Genomic DNA, 22,204 nt, shown 5'->3' with positions numbered 1-22,204 from the left:
TCATCATTTTGATAATCTGTTTCACATGCCTACATTTTAAGAACACAATCAAACACACACTGCCCCAAAGATATCAATTAATGTAGACGAGACAAAAATCCATATAACTTTCCTGACGGTAGGATTTATTGTAGGAGTGTTGTATTACACGTGTTTCATTTTAAATTGTTGTTTAAAATAAACAGGCAGCTGAGTGTATATTATAATATGTAATGTACCGTAGACATGACTTGCTTTTTGGGCTTTTTAAAAATGATCTATGGAGGGTTTTAGCTCATTAATTTGGTTTTATTGCCCACAGCGTTACTTTTTTAGTTCACTTTTACTGCTCTCTTCATTTTTGTCTTAAGGGAAATCCAACTGTGTGCTACCGGTATAGAAACATACAGAAACAGTTGGGTACTGGCTGGTGAACATGGAGGGTTTAGCAGCTAAAGAGTCAGCAATGTTTCTTCGTAAATAAGCCACTGTTTGCTTACATGAATGCCACTTTTTGAAATAAATATATGTTGATGTTGACAGCTTTTTGGTCCATAAATTCAATTTATGCAGCTTTAAGCTTCCAATGAGATTGTAATTTCAACAGTTCATTCTAATAAAATGTAAGCTTGTACTAATGATAAAGTTTTAAAATCTTTAACTTAGATTTTCATGTTTTTGTCAGCATCCGCTGAAAATGAGAGAGAGGAGGACCAAATTACAACATGTGAAAGCTCTCCCGAGAGTATCGACAGCCCAAAGATGACTCCCAAACCTGTCAGAGCTCTCATCTGTGGAGAGAAAGGAGACTCATCTGTAGTCAAGTACAAGATCACGTCAACTCCTGGGTATGTTTGTCATTTTTACAACCTCCAGCAACAATTTGTTTTAATGGTTTTCATGCTGGCCAGAGGTGTTGAGGAAAAACTTGAATCAACCTGATAAACATTTTACTGTCACAGCTTCTTAAAGTGAGCTTTTTTTTTATTATATACAAACAAGCCAAAACAGAAACTGTCTGTCTGGTTCTTTTCTGCTGGTTGAGACAAAGCAGCCAGGTGGACAGAGGACAGGAGGAATGACTGATACTGACAGATGTTTGTGCTCTTCATGCTTCACAAACTTCACTCAGAAATTATATTTATTTTATTGACATTTTTTTTTCCGTGGAAATAACTTTATATAGTGACTTCGCTTTTGTAAACATTACTGTTGCTGATCTAGAAACAATATTTAATTCATTTCTAAATTATAAAGATATTCTAATCCTGTTCTTGGGTAATTGCACTCTGCATCACACCACTACATGTCACTTAATCCGCCGAACTTTTCCTTTAAGTGTTCACATAAAGCTTTCAGGGCTGGACTGAATGCTAACAATGCCAAAAAAGTCTGTTCCAACAAGACTCGGCAAAAAGGAAGGGACCAATTTTCCTCCATTCTTGAGGTCTCACAGAGAAATCAACACAACGATGTAATTATAGCGATAAGACGGAACTTTTGCAATGGCTGAATTGAACACGGCAGGCAGCGAGGGACAGAAACAGAAAAAAGTCGAGGGCAAATATGTTGCCTGATGTCTTCACATTGTGCAAACATCTAAAAGAAGAAAAAAAGAGATTCAAGCATGAGGAGAGTTTGAGGTGCCCCTTTTGGACAGTTAAAGTACTAATAATAATAATAATACATTTTATTTGTGTAGTACTCAAAGGCACTTTACATGGTTAAGACAGAAACAATAAAAGCAATAACAATGTAAACAAGGCAGAGAGATGACATAATAACAAACAACAAGAAAAACATACATAACGAGCATCACAGGTTGAAAGCAGATTTAAATGGATGAGTTTTAAATCACCATATTTTAATGTGAAGCTTCTAATTTCTGACCTTTTTCTCTCTCACCTGTTTTTTAAAGCTAAAATGTATTTATTTTCTATGTGACACAGATTTCATCATCTGTGTTTAATCAGCATTTTGATCTTTATCTTATCGTACTAGTTCATGATGAGCAATGTGTCTGTGTAAATATGATCTAAATCTAAGTTTCTGTATTCCTTGCACACAACAGTTAGTCAGACCGTTTTCACTCTTGGCTCGGACCCAAGTACGTACATTGTCGAGTGCGAGCTCTTATGATCGACAGAACTTTTGACTTGTGGTGCGTAATGTATTCACTGGCCCTTTCTCAATACCAAGTATTGTCAAGTGTGGACTTGCAAACTTGCTAGTTCAGACTTGGATAGTTCGACTCGGGAGTACAAACTCCCGAGGACGCGAGGACGCAGTACGGTCATTTTGCAATCGGAACAGCAGCGAACTTGATGACGTCACCAACTCAGCTCGTCCTGTCCAGAGCCATGGCTCCTGTCTACTCCGGTTATCTTCACTGTCATATATATTGACAATAAAACGAAAATGATATAATATATAATGATATAATATATAATATAATGAAACGAAAATGATATAATATAATATATAATGATATAATTATAATATAAAAAATTATTAGGACATCAAAATGAATCAGAGGCTGGTTGCCGTTGCTGTCGGTGCGCTTTATAGAGAAGCTGAAGAGGACACAGGCCATATTAGCCTGTCTCTCTAGCTTTGTACGTTTGTCTAATCATCCTATGCTTTTTAACCTGTCTATTATCATTTATATGTAGACTTGACAGTTTACTTGGCACACCTAGGTTAAAAACTAATGCAGTTTAATATTGTATAAAGTCTTTATTTAATGTTTTAGAGAGGTGGTGATTTATTTTTTGTGTCAGCTTGGTTTGTGGTGCTGTTGAACTGTAACGTTATACTGAGAGGTGTTTCTAATATTTAGTCTACCCTTCATATACATGGGATGGACCAACACCTCTGAAAAACAATTTGCATTAAAAAAAAGTAACATTATAACCTTGCTGAAGTTAACATGTATATACAGGACTGTTATATTAGACTACATTAGCTTTATCTAGGCCTACCTGATAAACTGGCCAGTACAGGGGAGGTTTGATACTTAAGTTTAATATTGGAATGGATTAGCACACATTCCACATACAGACCTGCCATTTGTCTTCTTGGTACTCAACATAAAGAGGCTGATACTCAGTCTGACAGGCCTTGTACAGTTAGGTGCACAAACATCACAATACATCAATGCAAAAGTAGCCTACCTGTACTATCTGTGCCACGCACATCATTAGTCATTAACCAGGACAGACATCAACAGAAACAGGACATTTCATGTCTATAATACAGTAATCATGTAGGCTACTGTAACTTTTTGACTCAGAACCTGGGAAGATAGGTGTGCTCTTACACTGCCTATCAAGCAATGAAATAAATAGATTACATTAATAACAGTAAGCACCGGATCAAACAGGTCAGAGGTTAGAGGGAAACTTTATTCTGGTAGACTTCAACAATTGATAGACAATTCATATTTATAAAACAGTTTAATAAATATCAAATAGTAAAAACACATAAATAAGCAATAAATATAATACATAATAACCGACTGTACCACCTGGCAGTGGTACAGTCAGATGGATGCTGCACTCCATTAGTCCGCCCCTGGTTGTTGCAGCAAACTTGTTGTTCTACTTCTTTTTGGCCTGTTTGGCAGTTATTTCCAGGTAAGAAGTGGTTACAAAGTCCCTGGAAAGAAACATAAACAAAGAGTGACACAGAGTGACACACTGCCTCTTCAATAAGATATGAATCACAAACCTGTCTCCATCCCTGACCCAGTCATACAGGCAATGAGGGCCTGGGTTTCCTCAGTTGTCCCTTGAATTAAATATTGCTTTAATGTTAGTTTGATTGCACAATAATAGCAATTATAACAAGTGTGTATAATAGGGAATAAAGACAAGCAAAACAAATTGGTCAAAAGTACAAAGGCAGGGCTCTAACTTGGTGCAAAGTTAAAGTTGAACAATATATATGTAAAGTTATGAAACTTAACTTTGCCCTCTGCCAAACCAGTTTGCACGGGAACTAATAATATTACATTACATTACATTACATTACAGTCATTTAGCAGACGCTTTTATCCAAAGCGACTTACAATCAGTAGTATATTACATATCATTCACCCATTCACACACTGATGACAGGCTACCATGCAAGGTGCCACCATCAGACTCTAACTAACATTCACATCCAGTCCACACCGATGGCAAGCCTTCGGGAGCAACTTGGGGTTAAGCGTCTTGCCCAAGGACACATCGACTGGAAGCCGGGTATCGAACCACCGACCCTCTGATTGGAGAACTACCTTGCTCTCCACTACGCCACAGCCGCCCACCAGCCGATGTAAAATCAGAGAGCAAAGATTGCTCGTTAGATATCCCCCCAACGAGTTATATCTCATGTTTAACCACTACAGAGACACCAGAGCGGCACATCTGGAGAGGCCTAGCCGGGACCAGGCTGCTGTCAGCGGGGTACATGAGCATCACCGCCCGGTCTCCTCTCTGGTCCTCTCATATCTCCGACAAACGTCGGCGCTATTTTCCATCAGGCTCTATCTGGATAACTCGACCGCATATTTTAAGTCTTAACAACTACATTCTCGCTTAAAAAAATCTTAAAACTAAATTCCGTTACACAACAACAGCAGTATTTAGACAATGATAACTTACAGTTGTGAGTTGTCTCCGCCATTGTCGTATCTTGTTTGTTGGCTGTCCAAAGTCCACACAAGTCTCCTCCGATGCATCCCCGATAGGATGGGCGGAGCGAGGACACTTCCGGGCATTTGGACTGTACTTGGCTGAATGAACTTGTGTTTTGGAACAGTACTTGGGCCGAGCTAGATGACGTCTCACAAGTTCAGGAGGACACAAGTACAGAGAAGTTCACTGATTGAGAAACAGCCACTGTGTAGTGTATGGAGAAAGGGGGTCCCTATTAAATGTTACACACGGCTGAACGGCATGCTAGGTATAGCTCACAAGGACAGCGCGCTGTTGAGTGTGAAGTTGTTTGGATGAGAAAGTCAATTTTCATCATAGGTATACCTAAACTATGAGAGACAAAATGAGAAAAAATTCCTGAAAATCACATTGTCTGATTTTTAAAGAATATATTTGCAAATTATGGTGGAAAATAAGTATTTGGTCAATAACAAAAGTTCATCTCAATACTTTGTTATATACCCTTTGTTGGCAATGACAGAGGTCAAACGTTTTCTGTAAGTCTTCACAAGCTTTTCACACACTGTTGCTGGTATTTTGGCCCATTCCTCCATGCAGATCTCCTCTAGAGCAGTGATGTTTTGGGGCTGTCGCTGGGCAACACGGACTTTCAACTCCCTCCACAGATTTTCTATGGGGTTGAGATCTGGAGACTGGCTAGGCCGCTCCAGGACCTTGAAATGCTTCTTACGAAGCCACTCCTTCGTTGCCCGGGCGGTGTGTTTGGGATCATTGTCATGCTGAAAGACCCAGCCACGTTTCATCTTCAATGCCCTTGCTGATGGAAGGAGGTTTTCACTCAAAATCTCACGATACATGGCCCCATTCATTCTTTCCTTTACACGGATCAGTCGTCCTGGTCCCCTTGCAGAAAAACAGCCCCAAAGCATGATGTTTCCACCCCCATGCTTCACAGTAGGTATGGTGTTCTTTGGATGCAACTCGGCATTCTTTCTCCTCCAAACACGACGAGTTGAGTTTTTACCAAAAAGTTCTATTTTGGTTTCCTCTGACCATATGACATTCTCCCAATCCTCTTCTGGATCATCCAAATGCTCTCTAGCAAACTTCAGACGGGCCTGGACATGTACTGGCTTAAGCAGGGGGACACGTCTGGCACTGCAGGATTTGAGTCCCTGGCGGCGTAGTGTGTTACTGATGGTAGCCTTTGTTACTTTGGTCCCAGCTCTCTGCAGGTCATTCACTAGGTCCCCCGTGTGGTTCTGGGATTTTTGTTCACCGTTCTTGTGATCATTTTGGCCCCACGGGGTGAGATCTTGCGTGGAGCCCCAGATCGAGGGAGATTATCAGTGGTCTTGTATGTCTTCCATTTTCTAATAATTGCTCCCGCAGTTGATTTCTTCACACCAAGCTGCTTACCTATTGCAGATTCAGTCTTCCCAGCCTGGTGCAGGTCTACAATTTTGTTTCTGGTGTCCTTTGACAGCTCTTTGGTCTTGGCCATAGTGGAGTTTGGAGTGTGACTGTTTGAGGTTGTGGACAGGTGTCTTTTATACTGATAACAAGTTCAAACAGGTGCCATTAATACAGGTAACGAGTGGAGGACAGAGGAGCCTCTTAAAGAAGAAGTTACAGGTCTGTGAGAGCCAGAAATCTTGCTTGTTTGTAGGTGACCAAATACTTATTTTACCGAGGAATTTACCAATTAATTCATTAAAAATCCTACAATGTGATTTCCTGGATTCTTTCCCCCCATTCTGTCTCTCATAGTTGAAGTGTACCTATGATGAAAATTACAGGTGTCTCATCTTTTTAAGCGGGAGAACTTGCACAATTGGTGGCTGACTAAATACTTTTTTTGCCCCACTGCATTGTGTTAATCATGCAAAGACCTGTTTCGTAATAACATGAGATTTTTTTTCAGACCGAAAGTACTATTGACTGCGTACATGTTCAGTGACCTCCTTTTGCCCTGAGGGTTTGTAGTAGATTGAGAAAGTCCAGAAGACATGTTTTTCTGGAAGTAACATTTCTGGCACTTCCAGAGTAACACAAATGACTTCCCAGTGTTGAGTGAAATGCAGACTTTGGTAAGAGTTGAGAAAGATGATACCGAGGACAGCATGACTTTCTGTACTGGCTCATAATAAATTCACAATTATTGCTTGATAAAGTTTTTTTTTTTTTTCCCTCTTTCTTTTCCTTCAGCGGCCCTCCAAGCCAACAAACGGAGCAGACGCGGGTCAACGGCCAGCAGGTTCGCTTCTTCACTCCGGTCAGACGCTCGGTGCGAATCGAGAGATCCTCCCTCCGATACCCGGCCTCCCTCCAGGACCACGATCGCTGCGTGGCCTCCTACAACGACCTGATCTCCGAGGAGCATGGCGAGAGTGGTGAAAAAAAGCAGAAGGGCGGGGAAACGAGCCCGCAGGCTTGCAACACCCCGATGTACGTCTACAGACAGAACGAGGCCCTGAAGGACAAAGTATTTGTCCAGCTGGTCTATGACGAAGCCGTTTAGCCTCGAGCGATTACTTCCTCTCCACCAGTCTGCGGTTGAGACAGAATTCAGATCATCAGCATGTGTTTTCACTATTTGCAAGGCTGGCAGAAGTGAAACTTTTGGGCAAACTCTGGTCAGATTTGACCCTTTCACTGAAAAGGTCTTTTATCCTTGTAAATATAAGACCTGTCAATTCATTTATAAAGAAAGGGATCTCTCACACTCCCTTATGATGAAGTTATTTGTTTTATCATTTTTGTCCCATTATTTGTTAAAATAATGTGTTGTACATAGTAATGTGAAATAAATGGTTGTGTTCCTTTTTTTTTTTTTTTTTTTTTTTTTTTACAAACGTGGTGCTTGTTTTTTTAGCATATGGATTCTCACACACAACAGCTTCTATCACACAGACGCCCATAATCTTGGACCGTATCCAGAAATTGATATATATTAGTTTCTTAAAGTTGTCACGCTTGTTTTATTTTCCAACCGAAACTGAATATATGCCGCTACAAAATGTTGGCAGGTTTTCGACACACCTATAAACCACGTGGATGGTCCTGTGACTTGAATCTGAAAGTAAAAAACACGTGAATCATATCGAGCCGTCTAGCCAGACCGCATCAATCAAAAGTCTCAAGTATACAAACTGCCAAAAATTTATACATTTTATCGTTATTAAAAAGTATTTTTCAGTCTAAAGTTATCACGAGGTAAGAGACGTTGAACTGTAGCAGTGCTCGCCAAGGCATTACAGTAGGGAAACTCATCAATCCCGATTGTTTTCGTGTCAAAGTGCCAAAACGATATGAATTTTAAATTCATTCAAGATAATCCACGGACCTTGTGAGCAGTTTTGTGGAGGAACTTCCTCACAAAACAACCGGCCCTTTAGGAGTAAGAGCTGAGTCAGTCAGAAAGAAAGTGGTATTGGTCATGATTAGGGTTGTTAGTTTCGGTTAACTTTACTTTTGATAGCCCCACAACCCAATGATGACTCCCAAACCTGTCAGAGCTCTCATCTGTGGAGAGAAAGGTCAGTACAAGTACAAGATCACGTCAACTCCTGGGTATGTTTGTCATTTTTACAACCTCCAGCAACAATATGTTTTAATGGTTTTCATGCTGGCCAGAGGTGTTGAGGAAAAACTGTCTGTCTGGTTCTTTTTTTCTGCTGGTTGAGACAAAGCAGCCAGGTGGACAGGAGGAATGACTGATACTGACAGATGTTTGTGCTCTTCATTCTTCACAAACTTCACTCAGAAATTATATTTATTTTATTGACATTTTTTGTATTTATTTCCACGGAAATAACTTTATATAGTGACTTCGCTTTTGTAAACATTACTGTTGCTGATCTAGAAACAATATTTAATTCATTTCTAAATTATAAAGATATTCTAATCCTGTTCTTGGGTAATTGCACTCTGCATCACACCACTACATGTCACTTAATCCGCCGAACTTTTCCTTTAAGTGTTCACATAAAGCTTTCAGGGCTGGACTGAATGCTAACAATGCCAAAAAAAGTCTGTTCCAACAAGACTCGGCAAAAAGGAAGGGACCAATTTTCCTCCATTCTTGAGGTCTCACAGAGAAATCAACACAACGATGTAATTATAGCGATAAGACGGATGAGTTGCAGAAACAAGTTTCAACTTTTGCAATGGCTGAATTGAACACGGCAGGCAGCGAGGGACAGAAACAGAAAAAAGTCGAGGGCAAACTTTATTTTTGATAGCCCCACACCACATTAAACGGGATCTCAACGCTTACATTTTTTATAACAAAACAAGCTCCATTGACTCAATGAGCATTTCTTGGATGAGAGGGCAGATTGCAGCCATTCACCTTCTCAGCTGAACGAATGATACGCTGCAGTCTCTCCTCTTCCACGTCTGCAATATTCTACAAGCCCAGACTCCTTATGCACAACAGACATTCATAACCTGTATTTATGGATTTTATGTCATGGAAGTGAATAACCCCTGGGAAAAATATGATCCTGTTATCATACACATTTATCAAACATTACTTTACATTACATTACAGTCATTTAGCAGACGCTTTTATCCAAAGCGACTTACATTCACCCATTCACACACTGATGACAGGCTACCATGCAAGGTGGCACCATCAGACTCTACCTCTAACATTCATGCAACATCCAGTCCACACCGATGGCAAGCCTTCAGGAGCAACTTGGGGTTAAGTGTCTTGCCCAAGGACACATCGACTGCCAAAGCCGGGTATCGAACCACCGACCCTCTGATTGGAGGGTCGTTGCTCTCCACTACGCCACAGCCGCCCCAAACCTCAAGACCAGTTCAGCATTTAGGTGCTCTTCCCCCATTTGAGCAATTCTCAAAAGCCTCTTGAGGTTGTAATACATTAAGTGTTTTTGATAGTTTTGAAATGAAGGAAGCCCTTTTTCGTCATAGTTTTTCAGTGGAAGCAAACAGACCTTTGATGATGATGGTTTGATTGTATTATGATTGCTGAATCAGAGGAGAGCTGTTCTCAGTGAGTGATGCAACACACATTTCATCATGCCTGTGCATGCTCTTCCCCTTTTGACAGAACAGTAGCTATTTTCAACATCTGAGTGCAATAAATAAACAAAATAACTTCAGTTTTTATACACAGCCCCAGTTTGTTTGTGATTATTGGATTACTTTCTAATTTATATGAAAATGTCAATCACAAAATCACAATTTAAATATGAGGGGTTTTAAGACGGCTCCTGAATAAAATTACAACCTTTGAAGCTTTTAACCGAGTGTTGAAATCTAATTTAGATTATTCTTTTATTTTAAATTGATATAATTTGACATAATCCTAAATAAATTAGTTTAATCAAATGACCATAAATGGACAGTCAGAAATCAATAATTTCCTGACTTCACCACTGAACATCTGGGGTTAGCTCGGGGAACCAGATGTTATAAACGAACTATAACGTTGGAAGAATAAAAACAATCCGTACATCATCACATATTTCTCCACGCGTTGCTGGCTGACAAAGATGTAACAAGGTATTACTATTTGAAAAAAGACAATATGTTTTTGAAAATGAAATTGAAAACAATATCTGACAGCAGCTTTCCGAGTTTCAGCTCTTCCTCTGATCCATTTCTTTACTTCCGATGTGAACACATAACACTGGCAAAATTCAGTCAGGGGATGCTAGAAAGAGGTGTTTGATCTAGAAAGAGTTGCTCCTGAAGGCTTGCCATCGGTGTGGACTGGATGTTGCATGAATGTTAGTTAGAGTCTGATGGTGGCACCTTGATGGTAGCCTGTCATCAGTGTGTGAATGGGTGAATGATATGTAATATACTACTGACTGTAAGTCGCTTTGGATAAAAGCGTCTGCTAAATGACTGTAATGTAATGTAATGTAATGTTTACATTCAAGTGCTCCTGATCTGCTTTGTTAGTTCATATGGAAAACTTTGATTGACTCGAGCCTGCCAAGAAATGGAAATGTGTCCAGAAAAAATATAAATTTAGCTTATAAGTAAAAAAAAAACACGCTCTGTCGCTGAGGATCAATATTAAAAAAAAACTGAGCAGATGCCTGCCTATACACTTCTCACATTGTTGGTGTCACAAGGGGCCCCACGGTTGATTTTGTGCCCCGGAGCCCCCTTTTCATGTTAATCCGTCTGTTGAACATCTGGAAGCTGACTCCTAATCAGTTTACAGCCACTTTACTCTTTAAGTCTGATTTTAATATTCTTGCCTCAGTTTATTGCTACAGAACTAAAAATAACTAAAATTAAACTATATTAATAAAAAAAAAAAAAAAAAAAAAAAAAAAAAAAAAACATGAACATAAACCACAGTTATTTTTTTTTTTAGAAAAACAGGGGATTTGTTCTTCTTTCAGCTGAATCATGGGGAAAAAACCCGGTTCAGCTGAATTGGTGTATTTCACTGCGTCGCATGTTGCTCAGCGGAGCTACGTGTGTGACTTGGAGTCATTGAATCATGGAAAAAGCGCTTTATCTTGAATCTTGAACCGTTTTTCGGTCATTCCCACCGGCTCGACCTGCTGGCACACGCTCACAACATGCGTCAGCGAGCAGCGCGTCTGCGGCTATTTAAAGGGTTTCGCCTCCAGCAGCAGTCAATGCACTTGTTCTCCTCTGCGAAACCACAGCCTCCGACTCCACAAGACTCTCCACACTCCACAAGACTTCACCTCACTGAGGGTGAGTGTCTCTTGGGTTATTACTGTTAACATTGCGTTAAAAATGCGTGCAGTAATAGTTAATATAGTTGTTTTTTTCTGTCTGTAAATATTATATTTCAGTTATTGTGTTTTTCTACTGTTTTTATTGCTTATTTATAATACTTGTTTTTTATTTTATTTTTATTTTTTTATTTTCATTTTTATTTTTATTTTTATCTTGTCTTTCTTTACTATGTCTCTTGTGTGCACTTTAACTCTCTGCTGCTGTAAGCCTGCACATTTCCCCGCTGCGGGACTAATAAAGGATTATCTTATCTTATCTTATCTTATCTTATCTTATCTTATCTTATCGTATCTCTTATCTAAATGCACAGAGCGCTGTGTACAAGCAATCAAATCCAATCCAGTCATTATTAGACGGTAGATATTCTGCAAATGGAGCACATGTATTGTTCCTGCTGCTATGTTCTGCTGCAGATGGTATTATTGGCAAGCAATCTAACATCAATCACTTTTTTTTTATCCTTCAACCTCATGCCAGAACGCCACTGAAGAGGCAGCATGGGTTTTACCAATAAATGTGTTCTGAGGAGTAAAGAGGGGCAGTTTGTGACAGTCAGGCAATTCGACGAGGGACTGAAGCTGTGTACAGTTGAGCATCAAGGTTCCAACAATGGTAAAAACGATTCTCTAACAATTGCAACTATTTCAAAATAACAGAATAACTGTTATGCAACAGTGATCTATCACACTCCATCTTGGGTGGCTTCATGTGATTTTTTAATCTAAATTTGAATGATTATGGATTATTATGGCAAATGTTTTGACTCACACACAGTGAATATTTTTGTCTTGCTTCTGTCCTTAGCTCCTTTGGTGCACATAGAAGAAAAAGATGATCGGGTGGCTTTCATGTTCGAACAAGAAACAGTTTTCTATTGCCCAAAGGTGGTTGGAGGTCAATTAGAGGTAAATATGAACATATATATTTATAATAATGTACATATTAATATATTAAAATCTTTGAAATAAATGAAAAACAGTGGAACATATCTGGGAAATCCGATGGACACTGGTGGTGAATTAAAGCATATGCATGCACGTTTTTTTTGTGTGTGTTCACAGTTGCAGAAGATCAATGACGGTTTGATTATCGAAGACAACTTGACTGCAAATCATTGGTTTGAGAGGTGTAATGTTGAAGGCGGTAATCTTTACGGCCTGCGATCTGTGGTCGAACCGACACAATACCTCTACTTTCAACCCCTACGGTTGAAAAGGTTTTCGGAATCTCTACATCCAAATCGAACTGTGCTCTAGTCACAGATGAAAAGTTAAGAGAGGTATGTTTTCCTCATTCTTTCCAAAGTTGTTTTGTATTTTTCTTCTTTTTTTTATTTTTTTTTTTATATTTTATACTACATCTACTTTTTGCATGTTCTGAACATGTTCACCCCGAAACGTTTCACTTCTCTTCTCTTAAGCTTTTTTGGTAGATAATGTGTTCAGAACTTCTAAACACATTATCACTTAATCTTGCTCCATGTAATCCAGCCAATCACTATCTGAATTTCTGATTCATTATCATGCCTCCATTTATAACTGGCCCTCATCCTCCTTCTCTGTTTTTTGTTTGTTCAGTAGGCAACCTGCAGCTGCCCACCTCCGTCTCCTTCCAAAGAACTCCAGATTTCCATGCTGGGGTAGATGTCTTCCTCTGGGCCGAGGAGAAAGTGGAGCTTTATCATTCTTGGGGGTGCTATGTGTCTTCTTGTTAAACTTATTTAAAGGGATACTATGGAATTAAGTATTGTACTTCCACTCCTTCTGAGCTTCAGAAGACATTATATAGCTGTTTTCAAATTCTGACTTGTTCACTGCATGACTAGTAAACTGCTCTCTATGCGTAACATTGGTAGCGTTTCCCCTTTAATGTGAAAATGTTCATCAACTGCTTTTCATGTGTATTTAAGTGGGTAAGGTATTATATAACATGTCCATCCAAACTCTAGCTCATTAATGTTGAATGTACGTCAACGGGTGCCGTTTGCCTTTCCAGGTCTTGTGTTGCAGATGGTGATAAAGAAAAGTTTTAATGTATATTTAATTGTATATATATATTTATTTTTATTTTTTATTCTGTAAGTTTTAATATACTAACAGTGTAACTGTAAATGTAAACATGTCTTTTAATAAACTTGTATATCTTGAATGGTGTCCTTGTGTCTTTGAAAGAGTAGTCGTGTAAGAAGTTGTTACTGAGTACGGCCGCGCTTTTCATATCCTCTACTCAAGTAAAACTACCGTGGAAATACTCCACTACAAGTAAATATTCAGCAACCAAAACCTTACTTAAGTATAACTAAGTAATTGCTACATTTTCCTTTCAGTGTTTTACTATTATATATGATGTTTCTGCTGTATGTGTTTAAGGTTGTTCTTATTTTTAACTCCTTTATATACTGTTGGGTAGATTAATAAACAGCAATGCTTCACATCCAATAAGATGATCATATGTTTTTCGTCGATGTACTGTGAAAACTTCTTTACTCTTAAAAAGTCAAATTTTCACAAGCTCAGAAAATCCGACCTGTTTTCAGCTTTGCAACGATGCATTTTCCGGCTGATCCAACAGGCCTTTTTTAAAATAGTTTATTTAGCTGAAGAAGTAGGAAGGTTTTATCAACCCATAAAGGAACACTCCATCCTCCAGTTTATCACAAATATTCAACATTCAAAATTACCAAATTTAGAGATACATGGTTTGGACGTACTGGACAAGAATCATAAACTAGAAAATTTCCACTGTTTACTGCCCGAAGATGTTGCATATATTAACAGTTCTCAAACAGCTGTATCAATGAGGTTCATTTAGGGTTAGTTTGGGGTTCATTTGAGGTTCATTTGAAAAAAAAGTAAGTCCAATCGCATAAATAATATTATCAACAGAGAGAAAAGACTCTGCCAAACGCATTGATGTAATTTTATGTTGATATGTTTTATGTGTGTGTGTGTGTGTGTGTGTGTGGTAGAAGCCAGTCCCAACAGATATGAATTAAAGCAGCGAGCAGCACATTATCAACCCACAGTGCATTAAATTCCGTAAAATCACACAAAACAGTCATAAATGTCAGCCATTTTGTATAGTTCAACCTCAAAAAAACTCATCTATGAGCCTGAACTATACACGTAGTTAGCTAGCTAGCTAAATACTCAGTTAATGAGAGTCAACAGCAACTCCACTAAGACGAGAAGTCAAAGAGGTCAAAAGAAGCTGAAGAACAGTATTTAAACAAAAGCCATAAAACAACGAGCAACTCAAACTTCTCCTATCAGAAGAGTTCAATTTTGAATAAAAACTACTGCTTTCGACGATGGGGCGAAATACACACACACAAGCTCATGCACAAAACACACACACACACACACACACACACACACACACACACACACACACACACACACACACACACACACACACACACACACACACACACACACACACACACACTCTGTCAATCAAATTACCAAGTTCATGAAGGCTGCCTTTCTCACAGAGTTAAATCCTCAGCCATTTTGTCCAGCTAAACCAAAGCTATCACCATGCTAGCATCAAAATCCCTACACCAGACCTCCTCTCTAAGACTTTAGTTGGTTGGTTTTAATTAAATATAATGTGGAGCCATGTTTAAAGCTATGTTTATATGTGTGTGTGTTTGTTGTATGTGTTTAAAATGTGACCATGAGGGTTAGTTTGGGGTTAATTTGAGGTTAATTTAAGGTACATTCTAAAAATGATTTGAGTCTAATCGCCAAAATAATATCATCAATAGAGAGAAAAGACTCTGCCCATCGCGTTGATATATTTTCTATGTTTGTGGTGTTTGAATGACACACATGCTTCTGTGCATGTGTGCCACTGGTTGCCATGGTGAGGAGCATCTGGGTGCACTAATTAAAAGAGGTGAGAGCAGACACTGATTTTGATATTGATATCTTCCGAAAGATAAGACTCTGACGAGCGAAGAGATGTACTTTTTATGTTTGTTGTTTTAAGAAATGTGAGCTTCAGAGCAGGTTAGAAAACTGGTACTATCTACTTTCTTTGAGAAATTGTTGTCAGAATTAACATTGAGTCTAATGGAGCAGTTGGATGGAGTTCATGTTGCTTTCAGGCACATGGAGTCAAATGTGTACGTCTGTTGGATGGAGTGAAAATTGTGGGAATTCTGACAACTTTAAAATATTTTTTTCACAAGATTCTGAAGCTCCTCTCACTCTGACGATGACATCACCCACTCTAAGTCTGAACATTCAATCCAAAACACATCCATTATAATATCTAAATTTTCCTCAAACTTAAACTCTGATGTCATGAAATCAGTGCTAGCTATCAAAATGCCCATTTGGCCCAATATAGTCCAGAGTTTTGTTCACGTTTTAAACCTTGAATCATTTTTTTACGTTAAATTATGACAAGTCAGTCTGGGCCCAAAGTTGATTGTTTTTAAGCTCTCTCCACTCCGAAATCGCATTCATCTCTATGGGGAAATGTATCGCCGTTTTTCCCGGTTCCCGTGGAAACCGCTAGCCGAATCTCTGAGAAAAGTCATAGCACATGATTCCCGACCAGGCCACACGTTTTGATGAATCTTTGAGGCATGTGCTTGCAACGCTGCAGGACGAGTTACGCAGCAAACTTTTGTACGGAAAAAGGAGAATAAGAAGATGAATATTAATATTATTATTATTATTATTATTATTAAGCCCGCAGGATTAGCAACAAGCTAACACTGTGTGAGAAGAGAGAGATTTTTGTAGATATCAGTGGAATACAGTAAAACAGCATCATCAGAAGGCTACTTTATGCGTTTAAATATAGCGTACATGTATTTATCGTGTCTATTTAAAGACAAATCAATACTCAATAGTTGTTTTGCTGTAGTTTCGGATAGAAAATCTCAAGGTGACATCAGTGTTTCAGCACAGACGTTTTTTTTCTATTGCTTTTCTGATTGCTTCGCCATCGGCAGTTAAGCAAGTAAAGTTTTATATATATGCCGTAGCAGTTTTAAAACAAAAGATACATTGTGTTTCACAGTAAAACATTTGACATGAAATATCTAGTCACAGGCAGGAGAGTATAACAGAGATAACAGCTAAACTCAAATAACATCAACAAAAGGGCAAAGACATCAGTTAAGAAAAACGACGCCATAAAAGTGAGTCTTTTGATAAGATTTTTGTAGATATCAGTGGAATCAGACGATCAGAAATGTTATACAGGCCTTCACAGTGTAGAGCCTGCTGGGTAATAAAAATCTAAATTTTTCAACACAAAAGCATGGATTCATTTCTCAGCGCTTTTCAAATTATAAAAAATGTCGGACCCATAAATAGGGTTTTGGCTGAAAAAATGACAGGCACAAGGCCCTTTTATCAGTAAAAAGATGCAAATGTGATTTTACCATTATTCAAGGAAGAAGCATGTGTGTCATTCAAACACCACAAACATAGAAAATATATCAACGCGATGGGCAGAGTCTTTTCTCTCTATTGATGATATTATTTTGGCGATTAGACTCAAATCATTTTTAGAATGTACCTTAAATTAACCTCAAATTAACCCCAAACTAACCCTCATGGTCACGTTTTAAACACATACAACAAACACACACACATATAAACATAGCTTTAAACATGGCTCCACATTATATTTAATTAAAACCAACCAACTAAAGTCTTAGAGAGGAGGTCGGGTGTAGGGATTTTGATGCTAGCATGGTGATAGCTTTGGTTTAGCTGGACAAAATGGCTGAGGATTTAACTCTGTGAGAAAGGCAGCCTTCATGAACTTGGTAATTTGATTGACAGAGTGTGTGTGTGTGTGTGTGTGTGTGTGTGTGTGTGTGTGTGTGTGTGTGTGTGTGTGTGTGTGTGTGTGCATGAGCTTGTGTGTGTGTATTTCGCCCCATCGTCGAAAGCAGTAGTTTTTATTCAAAATTGAACTCTTCTGATAGGAGAAGTTTGAGTTGCTCGTTGTTTTATGGCTTTTGTTTAAATACTGTTCTTCAGCTTCTTTTGACCTCTTTGACTTCTCGTCTTAGTGGAGTTGCTGTTGACTCTCATTAACTGAGTATTTAGCTAGCTAGCTAACTACGTGTATAGTTCAGGCTCATAGATGAGTTTTTTTGAGGTTGAACTATACAAAATGGCTGACATTTATGACTGTTTTGTGTGATTTTACGGAATTTAATGCACTGTGGGTTGATAATGTGCTGCTCGCTGCTTTAATTCATATCTGTTGGGACTGGCTTCTACCACACACACACACACACACACACACACACACACATAAAACATATCAACATAAAATTACATCAATGCGTTTGGCAGAGTCTTTTCTCTCTGTTGATAATATTATTTATGCGATTGGACTTACTTTTTTTTTCAAATGAACCTCAAATGAACCCCAAACTAACCCTAAATGAACCTCATTGATACAGCTGTTTGAGAACTGTTAATATATGCAACATCTTCGGGCAGTAGCAGCCACACAGTCAAAATTTCTTGCGAAATTTTCTAGTTTATGATTCTTGTCCAGTACGTCCAAACCATGTATCTCTAAATTTGGTAATTTTGAATGTTGAATATTTGTGATAAACTGGAGGATGGAGCGTTCCTTTATGGGTTGATAAAACCTTCCTACATCTTCAGCTAAATAAACTATTTTAAAAAAGGCCTGTTGGATCAGCCGGAAAATGCATCGTTGCAAAGCTGAAAACAGGTCGGTTTTTCTGAGCTTGTGAAAATTTGACTTTTTAAGAGTAAAGAAGTTTTCACAGTACATCGACGAAAAACATATGATCATCTTATTGGATGTGAAGCATTGCTGTTTATTAATCTACCCAACAGTATATAAAGGAGTTAAAAATAAGAACAACCTTAAACACATACAGCAGAAACATCATATATAATAGTAAAACACTGAAAGGAAAATGTAGCAATTACTTAGTTATACTTAAGTAAGGTTTTGGTTGCTGAATATTTACTTGTAGTGGAGTATTTCCACGGTAGTTTTACTTGAGTAGAGGATATGAAAAGCGCGGCCGTACTCAGTAACAACTTCTTACACGACTACTCTTTCAAAGACACAAGGACACCATTCAAGATATACAAGTTTATTAAAAGACATGTTTACATTTACAGTTACACTGTTAGTATATTAAAACTTACAGAATAAAAAATAAAAAAAATATATATATACAATTAAATATACATTAAAACTTTTCTTTATCACCATCTGCAACACAAGACCTGGAAAGGCAAACGGCACCCGTTGACGTACATTCAACATTAATGAGCTAGAGTTTGGATGGACATGTTATATAATACCTTACCCACTTAAATACACATGAAAAGCAGTTGATGAACATTTTCACATTAAAGGGGAAACGCTACCAATGTTACGCATAGAGAGCAGTTTACTAGTCATGCAGTGAACAAGTCAGAATTTGAAAACAGCTATATAATGTCTTCTGAAGCTCAGAAGGAGTGGAAGTACAATACTTAATTCCATAGTATCCCTTTAAATAAGTTTAACAAGAAGACACATAGCACCCCCAAGAATGATAAAGCTCCACTTTCTCCTCGGCCCAGAGGAAGACATCACCCCAGCATGGAAATCTGGAGTTCTTTGGAAGGAGACGGAGGTGGGCAGCTGCAGGTTGCCTACTGAACAAACAAAAAACAGAGAAGGAGGATGAGGGCCAGTTATAAATGGAGGCATGATAATGAATCAGAAATTCAGATAGTGATTGGCTGGATTACATGGAGCAAGATTAAGTGATAATGTGTTTAGAAGTTCTGAACACATTATCTACCAAAAAAGCTTAAGAGAAGAGAAGTGAAACGTTTCGGGGTGAACATGTTCAGAACATGCAAAAAGTAGATGTAGTATAAAATATTAAAAAAAAAGAAAAAAAAAAGAAGAAAAATACAAAACAACTTTGGAAAGAATGAGGAAAACATACCTCTCTTAACTTTTCATCTGTGACTAGAGCACAGTTCGATTTGGATGTAGAGATTCCGAAAACCTTTTCAACCGTAGGGGTTGAAAGTAGAGGTATTGTGTCGGTTCGACCACAGATCGCAGGCCGTAAAGATTACCGCCTTCAACATTACACCTCTCAAACCAATGATTTGCAGTCAAGTTGTCTTCGATAATCAAACCGTCATTGATCTTCTGCAACTGTGAACACACACAAAAAACATGCATGCATATGCTTTAATTCACCACCAGTGTCCATCAGATTTCCCAGATATGTTCCACTGTTTTTCATTTATTTCAAAGATTTTAATATATTAATATGTACATTATTATAAATATATATGTTCATATTTACCTCTAATTGACCTCCAACCACCTTTGGGCAATAGAAAACTGTTTCTTGTTCGAACATGAAAGCCACCCGATCATCTTTTTCTTCTATGTGCACCAAAGGAGCTAAGGACAGAAGCAAGACAAAAATATTCACTGTGTGTGAGTCAAAACATTTGCCATAATAATCCATAATCATTCAAATTTAGATTAAAAAATCACATGAAGCCACCCAAGATGGAGTGTGATAGATCACTGTTGCATAACAGTTATTCTGTTATTTTGAAATAGTTGCAATCGTTAGAGAATCGTTTTTACCATTGTTGGAACCTTGATGCTCAACTGTACACAGCTTCAGTCCCTCGTCGAATTGCCTGACTGTCACAAACTGCCCCTCTTTACTCCTCAGAACACATTTATTGGTAAAACCCATGCTGCCTCTTCAGTGGCGTTCTGGCATGAGGTTGAAGGATAGAAAAAAAAAATGATTGATGTTAGATTGCTTGCCAATAATACCATCTGCAGCAGAACATAGCAGCAGGAACAATACATGTGCTCCATTTGCAGAATATCTACCGTCTAATAATGACTGGATTGGATTTGATTGCTTGTACACAGCGCTCTGTGCATTTAGATAAGAGATAAGATAAGATAAGATAAGATAAGATAAGATAAGATAAGATAAGATAAGATAATCCTTTATTAGTCCCGCAGCGGGGACATTTGCAGGCTTACAGCAGCATAGAGTTAAAGTGCACACAAGAGACATAGTAAAGAAAGACAAGATAAAAATTAAAATTAAAATTAAAATTAAAAAATTAAAATAAAATAAAAAACAAGTATTATAAATAAGCAATAAAAACAGTAGAAAAACACAATAACTGAAATATAATATTTACAGACAGAAAAAAAAAACTATATTAACTATTATTGCACGCATTTTTAACGCAATGTTAACAGTAATAACCCAAGAGACACTCACCCTCAGTGAGGTGAAGTCTTGTGGAGTGTGGAGAGTCTTGTGGAGTCGGAGGCTGTGGTTTCGCAGAGGAGAACAAGTGCATTGACTGCTGCTGGAGGCGAAACCCTTTAAATAGCCGCAGACGCGCTGCTCGCTGACGCATGTTGTGAGCGTGTGCCAGCAGGTCGAGCCGGTGGGAATGACCGAAAAACGGTTCAAGATTCAAGATAAAGCGCTTTTTCCATGATTCAATGACTCCAAGTCACACACGTAGCTCCGCTGAGCAACATGCGACGCAGTGAAATACACCAATTCAGCTGAACCGGGTTTTTTTCCCATGATTCAGCTGAAAGAAGAACAAATCCCCTGTTTTTCTAGAAAAAACAACAACTGTGGTTTATGTTCATGTTTTTTTTTTATTAATATAGTTTAATTTGAGTTATTTTTAGTTTTGGAGCAATAAACTGAGGCAAGAATATTAAAATCAGACTTAAAGAGTAAAGTGGCTGTAAACTGATTAGGAGTCAGCTTCCAGATGTTCAACAGACGGATTAACATGAAAAGGGGGCTCCGGGGCACAAAATCAACCGTGGGGCCCCTTGTGATACCAACAATGTGAGAAGTGTATAGGCAGGCATCTGCTTAGTTTTCTTTTTAATATTGATCCTCAGCGACAGAGCGTGTTTTTTTTTTACTTATAAGCTAAATTTATATTTTTTCTGGACACATTTCCATTTCTTGGCAGGCTCGAGTCAATCAAAGTTTTCCATATGAACTAACATTTACAAAGCAGATCAGGAGCACTTGAATGTAAACATTACATTACATTACATTACAGTCATTTAGCAGACGCTTTTATCCAAAGCGACTTACAATCAGTAGTATATTACATATCATTCACCCATTCACACACTGATGACAGGCTACCATGCAAGGTGCCACCATCAGACTCTAACTAACATTCATGCAACATCCAGTCCACACCGATGGCAAGCCTTCAGGAGCAACTCTTTCTAGATCAAACACCTCTTTCTAGCATCCCCTGACTGAATTTTGCCAGTGTTATGTGTTCACATCGGAAGTAAAGAAATGGATCAGAGGAAGAGCTGAAACTCGGAAAGCTGCTGTCAGATATTGTTTTCAATTTCATTTTCAAAAACATATTGTCTTTTTTCAAATAGTAATACCTTGTTACATCTTTGTCAGCCAGCAACGCGTGGAGAAATATGTGATGATGTACGGATTGTTGTTATTCTTCCAACGTTATAGTTCGTTTATAACATCTGGTTCCCCGAGCTAACCCCAGATGTTCAGTGGTGAAGTCAGGAAATTATTGATTTCTGACTGTCCATTTATGGTAATTTGATTAAACTAATTTATTTAGGATTATGTCAAATTATATCAATTTAAAATAAAAGAATAATCTAAATTAGATTTCAACACTCGGTTAAAAGCTTCAAAGGTTGTTATTTTATTCAGGAGCCGTCTTAAAACCCTCATATTTAAATTGTGATTTTGTGAT

The 22,204-nt window shown here is 38.2% G+C and overlaps 1 protein-coding gene and 2 long non-coding RNA genes across 3 annotated transcripts in view; 2 read left to right on the top strand and 1 right to left on the bottom strand.

Moving 5' to 3' along the window:
* Positions 1 to 7,439, top strand: part of LOC129101251 (cytoskeleton-associated protein 2-like) — a 13,610-nt gene extending 6,171 nt beyond the window's left edge. The window contains exons 8-9 of the mRNA XM_054610986.1: positions 665 to 827; positions 6,849 to 7,439. Of these exons, the coding sequence (XP_054466961.1) occupies positions 665 to 827; positions 6,849 to 7,161 (476 nt within the window). The 3' untranslated portion in view covers positions 7,162 to 7,439. The remainder of the gene's footprint in view (positions 1 to 664; positions 828 to 6,848) is intronic.
* Positions 7,440 to 11,210: 3,771 nt separating this feature from the next.
* LOC129101683 (uncharacterized) lies at positions 11,211 to 13,470 on the top strand. Its single transcript, XR_008531689.1, has 5 exons — positions 11,211 to 11,360; positions 11,883 to 12,017; positions 12,210 to 12,310; positions 12,467 to 12,684; positions 12,983 to 13,470. It is a non-coding gene; the product is annotated as an uncharacterized LOC129101683 (long non-coding RNA).
* A 5,144-nt stretch (positions 13,471 to 18,614) lies between these two features.
* LOC129101726 (uncharacterized) lies at positions 18,615 to 20,863 on the bottom strand. Its single transcript, XR_008531690.1, has 5 exons — positions 20,704 to 20,863; positions 20,040 to 20,174; positions 19,747 to 19,847; positions 19,375 to 19,592; positions 18,615 to 19,075 (listed from the first exon to the last, which is right to left on the bottom strand). It is a non-coding gene; the product is annotated as an uncharacterized LOC129101726 (long non-coding RNA).
* Positions 20,864 to 22,204: the final 1,341 nt, after the last annotated feature.

Source organism: Anoplopoma fimbria, chromosome 13 (assembly GCF_027596085.1).
Source record: "Anoplopoma fimbria isolate UVic2021 breed Golden Eagle Sablefish chromosome 13, Afim_UVic_2022, whole genome shotgun sequence".
In the NCBI taxonomy this organism is placed as follows: domain Eukaryota; kingdom Metazoa; phylum Chordata; class Actinopteri; order Perciformes; family Anoplopomatidae; genus Anoplopoma; species Anoplopoma fimbria.
The sequence above is the reverse complement of the archived record's forward strand: the minus strand, read 5'-3'. Positions and strand labels throughout refer to the sequence as shown.